Source organism: Arachis ipaensis, chromosome B06 (assembly GCF_000816755.2).
Source record: "Arachis ipaensis cultivar K30076 chromosome B06, Araip1.1, whole genome shotgun sequence".
Taxonomy (NCBI): Eukaryota; Viridiplantae; Streptophyta; class Magnoliopsida; order Fabales; family Fabaceae; genus Arachis; species Arachis ipaensis.
In genome coordinates, this window is record NC_029790.2 from 29,040,745 (window position 1) to 29,048,993 (window position 8,249).

Here is an 8,249-nt window from a genome sequence, read left to right on the forward strand (position 1 = left end):
CCAAAAACCCAGTTTTGATCTTTATTTACAAGAATGTCTATTTTATTTTTGCTAATTAGGGCAAGTTCGTCGTATCCCCCAGCGAACTCCATATTTTTTATGGAGTTCGCCGTACCCCCCATCCTCGACGAACTCTATGTAAAGTTTTCCTATAAAATGACCCTAACACAACGAAGTTGAGCACCGAAATTTGTTCTCGACAATCATTTTGGTTGTTGAATATCTCATTTTCTTTACAATGGCGAGAAATCCACTGTTATACATTCATTACGATGCAGAAATGGTGTATGATGAAGAAGGTTCTATCGTTTTAGATCAAACCAACCAATATTTACATATCTGACAGCAGAAATCAATTGTTTAGAGCCATTAAAAAATCTGGTATTAATTTCCGTGGGATGAAAGAGACAAAGAAGGTGAAGAAAATCTACTACAAATATCCAACCGAAGTAGATGGTACCTTAATTTATAAAAGGTATGTCAAAACTCTGTTGTTTATGCTGTTCATATATTTGTGTGAAAACGCTTGTGATGAAAATGTTATGTTATTTTGAATTAGGTATCGTCTGCGCGATGATGAAGACATACGTCTTATATGGTCTTGGCACAACCGTTGGGTAAATATTCATCTATTGGAGTTAGCTGTGTTCCTCGTCGATTTGGGTGGCCGAGGATCGTCTGCGGATACTGTCGACAAAAGTCCGTTAAGTGGGCCTGTAAGACAAAATATCAGGTGGACAATGGTGGATCTGAATATGGCTCTTGAAGGTAGTCAAGAAGGGTCTAATGTTGAAGTGGATAATGCTGAGTTGGGTGACGGCATTGAAAGACACAATGGTTCCGCTGTGAGGGATCCGATGATGGATCAGTATGAAGCTAACCCCAATGATGGAGACGATGCCGAAGAAGAACCAGCCGAAATTTCTGATGATGGTGACGATGAAGAAGAGATGAATTTTTATGGTGACACACAAATTGCCCTAACACGGTGATGAGTATTTTGGTGGAAAAATAAATTTCTTCCAAAACACACAAATCTAACCGGCAAGTGCACCGGGTCGCATCAAGTAATAAAAACTCACGGGAGTGAGGTCGATCCCACAGGGATTGAAGGATTGAGCAATTTTAGTTTAGTGGTTGATTTAGTCAAGCGAATCAAGATTTGGTTGATTGATTGGTGATTTGCAGAATTTAAATTGCAAGGAAAGTAAAGGGAACGGGTGATTGGCATGAAATTAAAGAGAACAAGAATTAAATTGCTGAATCTTAAAGTACAAGAAACATAAATTGCAGAAACTTAGATTGCAAGAAATGTAAATTGCAGAATCTTAAAGTGCAAGAAATATAAATGGCTTGAAATGTAAAGGGGATTGGGGATTGGATTTGCAAAATTTAAACAAGGAAAAGTAAATTGCATCAAGCAGAGAAGTAGAAGAGGAGTGGGATCAAATTGGATCTCAGAGCAGAAAAGTAAATGAACATGGAAAACAGTAACAGAGAATGTAAAATTGGGAAATTAGATCTCAGGACCCAGAGACTAGAAAACCAAGTCTAGATCTCAATGCCTTCCTAGATCCAACAAGAACAATTGCAAGGGAATTATAAATTGCAAGGAAAATAGATGAAGAACAATTAACAGAAATTAAATTCAATTAAGCAGTGAATAAAGCAAAGAGAATCAAGGATGAGATTGAAACAGAATTTCTTCAATTTTCCAACCCAAGATCCAAGACAATTGTAAATGAAATTTAAAGCAATAAAACTAAGAGGAAGAGAAGTGAATTCTCCTTCCCCAAGACTAAGAAATTAAAGATCACTCAATATCCAAAGCTCTCCGAAAACTATTATGAAAATTCAAAGGAAAAGCTCCCTGAAGAACTTGAATTCTATCCTATTTATACACTTTCTTCAAATGATCTTCAAGCCTTGAGTTGGGCATTTGCTCTTGGTGGAATTGGGTTGAAAGAGGCCTTGGTTGATTGCTCTTGAAGTTTGGAGAAGAACCAAAGTGAACCAATTGAACCGGGTTAGAGTTTTGCAAAAGTTGGACCAAAAGTTGGAGCAAAAGTTAGGGTCTAACTTTTGGTCCAACTTTTCATATCAGCCAACATAACTTGCTGATACTCACGTTGGTGCAAAAGTTAGGGGTCTAACTTTTGCACCAACGTTGGCCTTCCTTGGTGCACTTGTGGCGCCAACGTTAGCCCAAAAGTTAGAGGCTAACGTTGGCGCAAACTTTTGCTCCTCCCCTTGTAGTTTTCATGTGCCAACTTTAGCCTCAAAGTTAGGGGCTAACGTTGGCGCAAACTTTTGGTGCCCAGGGAGTGTTTTTCTCATGCCAACGTTAGCCTCAAAGTTAGGGGCTAACGTTGGCGCAAACTTTTGGTACCCAGGGAGTGATTTTCAAGTTCCAACGTTAGCCCAAAAGTTAGGGGCTAACGTTGGGGCTAACTTTTCACCCAAAAGTTTGTGCAAAAGTTTGAGGCTAACTTTAGGTCCAGCTTTTTGCTTCCTGGTTCAATTTCACTTATTCCATTGTCTTCTCTTTACTCCTAGCTATTCCTTCTTGCTTCAACCTTTCTCCAAGCTTTCTTCACCTATCATTAATCAACCAAACACATCAAAGCTATGCTTAAAATCATGTGATATTCATTCTTTCATAATATGTGACAATTATAGTATAAAACCTCATGAAATAGCATGAATTCATACATGGTTGATTAAATCAAAGGAAACATGAAAATCTACCTAATTGGCTTGCTTGTAGCTCAAGAAAGTGCATAATTCTAATGAAAACAAAAGAAAAAGACTAGTTAAAATAGGCTAAGATGACTTGTCATCACACGGCCCGTTATTTCGCAATCGTATGATCGCCTGGACCACTTCTCTAGGTTGAATCTCGAGGCAATGATGTCCGATTGGTCCTTTACCCAGGGAGGCCTTGAAGATGATCCAAGAAATGAGTTCGAGGTTGGACAACATTTTCAGAACAAGAAGTCATGTTGACTATTAAGACGTACAGCATCAAGAGGGCTGTGGAGTACAAAATAGTAAACAGTGACCAGTGGAGGTATAATGCACAGTGTGTCCAGTTCGGACCGGGTTGTGAGGAGATACATAGGTCCTCACAGAGCATGCAAACTTCGATGGAGCAAGACTATCATCAGTTGGATTCGAAGGTGATTGCGCAACACATTTTCACAATGGTAAAAGCAGATCCAACAATAAGTATCAGGGTTCTGCAAGGAAGTGTAGAGAAACATTTCGGTTACAAGGCGTCTTACAGGAAGGTTTGGCTTGCAAAGCAGAGAGTGATTGCTAGCATATATGGGGATTGGGAGGAGTCCTATAACGAGCTTCCTCGTTGGTTGTTCGCCATGCAAATTTACTTGCCTGGTAAGGATTTATTCGTTGTTGTTATATGTTAATAAGACAAGAACGGTGTACGATATGCTTATTGATGATATGTTTGTAGGTACTTGGGTGCAACTTGTCACTCAGCCTTGGCCTGGTGCTGCCGATGCCGTCATGTTTCATTGGGTGTTTTGGACGTTTCCACCATGCATCGAGGCTTTCAAGCATTGCAAGCCACTAATTTTCATTGATGGAACACACTTATATGGTAAATATGGTGGCACGCTGCTTGTGGCCATAGCTCAGGATGGCAACGCAAACATTTTGCCTATTGCGTTTGCCGTGGTCAAGGGTGAGACAAAGGAGGCATGGTCGTTCTTTCTCTCCTATCTGCGTTATCATGTGACTCCACAACCCGGTGTCTTAGTGATTTCAGACAGGCACAAATCAATTGATGCTCACTGAATGCCGATGATAGTTTATGGAAGCCACCCCATGCGTTCCGGGAATTTTGTACGAGACACATTGCTTCCAATTTCATGACTCACATCAAGAACAAGGACTTGAAGAAGGTTCTGATTAATGCAGTGTATTCGAAGTCGCAACGGGAGTTCATTCATTATTTGGGGCATCTGAGGGGTGAGAATGAGGCGATCACAAAGTGGCTAGAGGAGATGCCACGATCGCAGTGGGCGCAGTATGCGGATGAGGGTCGTAGATTCGGGCACATGACGACGAATATCTCCGAGTGCATAAAGGCAGTGATGAAAAGTTCTCGGAATTTGCCAATCACGGCTCTGGTTAAGTCAACTTATTTCCGGTTAGGAGAACTTTTTGACAGGAAGGGTTCCGAGGCCCTTGCCTAACTCCAAGTCGGCGCCGAGTTCTTGTAGACACTAATGAAGGCCATCGAGTTTAACTCGAAGCACATCAACACCATGAATGTTTACCAGTTTGACCGTTCGCGAACTAGCTACACAGTTGAAGAGTTAGCGGTAGTCCCTGGGTCCAGACAACAAAACTACCAGGTTCTGCTCGACGAAGGCAAGTGTGACTGTGGGTATTTCCAGGCGCTTCATCTTCGATGTCGTCACATCCTTGCAGCATGCTCCCATGCAAGAATTGATTGGAGGGGGTTTGTGCATCTAGTGTATCGCATGGAGTCCGTCTTCAACGTATATAGGTTAGAGTTTCGTCCGATTGGACATGAGGATGATTGGCCATCCTATGAAGGGCGCATTCAGCCCAATCCTATGATGATGAGAGTGAAGAAAGGTCGACCAGTCAACTCAAGAATCCGGAATAACATGGATGATGTCGAGCATACCAGGGAGAAGAGGTGCAGCTTGTGTCGTCAACCTGGTGACACGCGGAAGACGTGTCCCACTGTTGACGGTGCAGGTGCATCGTCTAGCCGACGTTAGTAAGTGGGGTGGGTTTGTATAACTGTTACGATTGTAATTTGACTTTCGTGTAACTTTCATTGCTATAAATGTTAATGAAATTAAACATATTTGGTTGTTAAATTCTAATGCAGTGATACCAAAAACATGGATAAATATATATCATATATGTTCAAGAAACACCTAAACCTGGATAACTATTTATAATATATATGTTCAACAAAATTCTATAGATACATTATCGATAAAGAACCATACAAATATCTACTAGCCCCTCCGTCCCCTACCTCCACGCGGAGGACGCCGTCTGTGAGGCCTCTGGTCCAGACACCCACCTATGCCACAGGTAGGTGGTCGAATATCACGCTGAGCTCGACCAAGCTGAGGATCAGGGTCCGGTTGATGAGTGATAAGATGCTCTCTCAGTGCGGCGTAGTCTGCAGTGGAGGACGACCCACTAGAGGGATTATCAACATGTTGTGGCTAGTAGGCTGACTGAAGAGGAAATGTGTGCATCTGCGAGAATGGTTATGCCTGCTGTGGATGTGTCTCGATATCCGCCAACCCGCCATCACCACCCTACATTAACCCCTTCATCCAGTCAGGGACCAGCATCGTCACATCAAGCAAGTCCTGCGTGTCCAATATGGGCTGGTAGTCCGTATGCTGTCCGAGATCACTAGGGTTGAATGGCAAATGGAACAGGGTACCGATATCCCCATGCACTGCCCGCTGCTCCTGCTGGCTAGTCCTAACCTATAGTCCCTCAGCCTGGTGGCTAGAACCGGCATCAAAGTGATGTGACCCAAGGGGTCGGAGGGACAGGTATCCTCCGGGCAAGGGTCCCGACAGAGTCCCAACAATCTGGCCACCAGCCTCATCCCACCAACTACCTCTGGCCCACCACTTGGGGGTTGACTGGGTCCCTGTCCCTGTGAAGCTCGTCTCCCTGCTCCCTCCCTCCGCCTCCACCACGTCTACCTCTGCCTCTTGCTCTCCCTCGTCCCCTACCTCTCCCTCTTCCAGCAGGAAGTCGCAGCTCTGGGAGGTGACCATCCTTAGGCTGATGTAACTCTAGAGCAAGTGGATGGTGCAGAGGCAGGTCCTCCGGCACTACTCCCGCCGGCACTAGGTGTTGGTCACCCTGACTAAACAACTCCGTGTGTACCCACTGAATGTACCAAGTCATATACGGTAGTGAAGGACGCAGGTCTATATGATTATGGATATGCAGACGATGGTTGGCCCGATGATCCCATAAATCATGCCATCCCCCCAGCAAGTGCGGGAACCACTCACTACGTCCGAATTGACCATCCATACCATGTAGGCTATCGATGTCTAATGGCCTGGTCGGAATGTGCTGCAGGCCACCGAACTGCCACACGGCTTGGTCCACATGATGCCACTCAATAATGGCAAAGCAGAGCAGCGGGCAGACAACAGCCACCGTGTGGTCAGCCTCAGCAATCACATGTGGAACTAGACCCTCCAACTGCGGGTCTGCATACAGTGTCCACTCAACCTGTTTTCAAGACACAAGTTAGTGTTATTATTGAATTTTCATATGCAAAAAACATAACATAAATTGAACTGGGTATGCATAAATATTTATGACTTACGGTGAACATGCCAAAGCCGTTCAGGACACGCCTGTAATGCCTAAGGCGCCCCTCACCTCTGGCGTTGTCCGGTCTGTACTGAACCCACCTACAATTCTGCGATAGAGGTAACATCACAACTCAGTTATATTATATTAAACACTTAATTTATTAAATAAACAAAGGACTATTGCAGAAAATAAAAAAATTATACCTCTCAACAAGCGAAAACCGACGGATATCAAATCCATACGGACGTAGCAGGGGAATACAGTGGTAGGCCCATGACAATAGCAGACTAATGCGACCACCCAGGTTGCGCGCACCATGCTCCGTGGCGCGACACATCTGGCGGTACATCCAAGCCAATACAGCCAATCCCCACGACAACCTCACATGCATCGAGGTCCTCCAGCAGGGAGACCCACCTGATATGCACCCGAAAGTCAGATGCATCTGGGAATAGAATACCCCCTATCAGCTGCATAATGTAGTCTTTCGTGTACCTCAATAGGCTCTCCTCAGTGGCGTCCTGCTCCAGCTCTCCGCAGACAGTGTTCAGGAACCAAGTCAGCTTGACAGTCCACTTTGTTTGTGACTGTCGGTCCTCTGCACCAGGCACAACACCCAGTAACTGCTGACAAAAGTCGTCAATGGTCCGTCCCTGGTGGTGCTATTCCCAACTACCTATGCACCCGCTCATAGGATCACCATCGATCCTGAGTCCCAGCTGATATGCCACATCCTGTTGCATGATGGTCATCTCCCCGCATGCTAAATGAAAGGTGTGGGACTCAGGCCTCCACCTCTATAACAATGCCGAGACGAGTGGCCAGTCATGCTCAAACTCAACCATGTAGGCCACATACTCAAACCCGGATCATCTGAGATATGGCCTAATCGCCTCCGGTGGCCTCGTCATCAAATTTTGCCTAGTGCGCAAGATCCGATGCGCCTACCAAAAGGAAAGATAATATTAAAAACAAAACAAAAAAATAGCGTCAACTCTAAATAGCACAAATTCACTGTTTGATAATTAAAGACAGATAAACGACAAGGATATCATCATACCACTTGATCAAGTCTGCCAGCAATGTGCTCAGCCTAATCTAATTTGTACAGGGTCCCCTCATATCCCAATAACTGCTGCTCCATCTAACCACAACGAATTTAAACAAAATAACATGTACTTATCAGCATTTGTTTCACAATAACGGGATTTGTAAGTAAACGTATTTGATAAATACTACTTATCTACCTCACTTTCAGTAAAACCCTAGGCAACCCTACCCTATTACTTACTTAATCCCACATTCTACCTTAATTTTATTCAGATTTGACTAACAATGTAAACCAATTTTTCTTACTAAACTAACTACGAAATACACTAGCAGCTTATACTAATTCACATGTTAAAAACAATCAACAACCACCGAATAACATGAAATAAGTAAGCAGTCACTCTAACCATAACTAGCATGCAACTACTAACTAAGAAATAATAGGTAACTCTAACTAATCTGAGAAAAATAACTCAAACTAACATTTTAATTACTAACCTCAAACTGCTAATGCTGTGAATAACGAATCTCTCGAATGCCGGAATACAGAAAGTTCCAAGAGAATAAAAATTGGGAGAAAATTTGGAAAGAAAAGGACAGAAGACAATGATCCCACTTCGAATTTATAATACGCCGAACTTTACGTGGAGTTCGCCGGGGGTACGGTGAACTCCATAAAAAATATGGAGTTCGCTGAGGGTACGGCAAACTTACTCTAATTACCAAAAAAAAAAAAAATAGACATTCCTGTAAATAAAGATCAAAATTGGGTTTTCGGAAAATAATTATTTGGTTTAATTACTCTGCAGGTCCCTATAGTTTCAACGAAT

General features: G+C 43.3%; 2 protein-coding genes across 2 annotated transcripts; both read left to right on the top strand.

Moving 5' to 3' along the window:
- LOC107646854 lies at positions 3,000-3,819 on the top strand. Its single transcript, XM_016351000.1, has 2 exons — positions 3,000-3,396; positions 3,476-3,819. The coding sequence occupies exons 1-2, from the start codon at positions 3,000-3,002 to the stop codon at positions 3,817-3,819; spliced, it is 741 nt and encodes a 246-aa protein (XP_016206486.1).
- Positions 4,254-4,778, top strand: LOC107646853. Its single transcript, XM_016350999.1, has one exon. The coding sequence runs from the start codon at positions 4,254-4,256 to the stop codon at positions 4,776-4,778; it is 525 nt and encodes a 174-aa protein (XP_016206485.1).

What these genes read in the sequence shown, in the direction of transcription:
- LOC107646854 (XM_016351000.1), top strand. Translation starts at nt 3,000, where the DNA reads ATGTTGACTATTAAGACGTACAGCATCAAGAGGGCTGTGGAGTACAAA. An exon ending in CATGCAAATTTACTTGCCTG is followed by an intron (nt 3,397 to 3,475) that starts GTAAGGATTTAT and finishes ATATGTTTGTAG; the next exon opens with GTACTTGGGTGCAACTTGTC.
- LOC107646853 (XM_016350999.1), top strand. Translation starts at nt 4,254, where the DNA reads ATGAAGGCCATCGAGTTTAACTCGAAGCACATCAACACCATGAATGTT.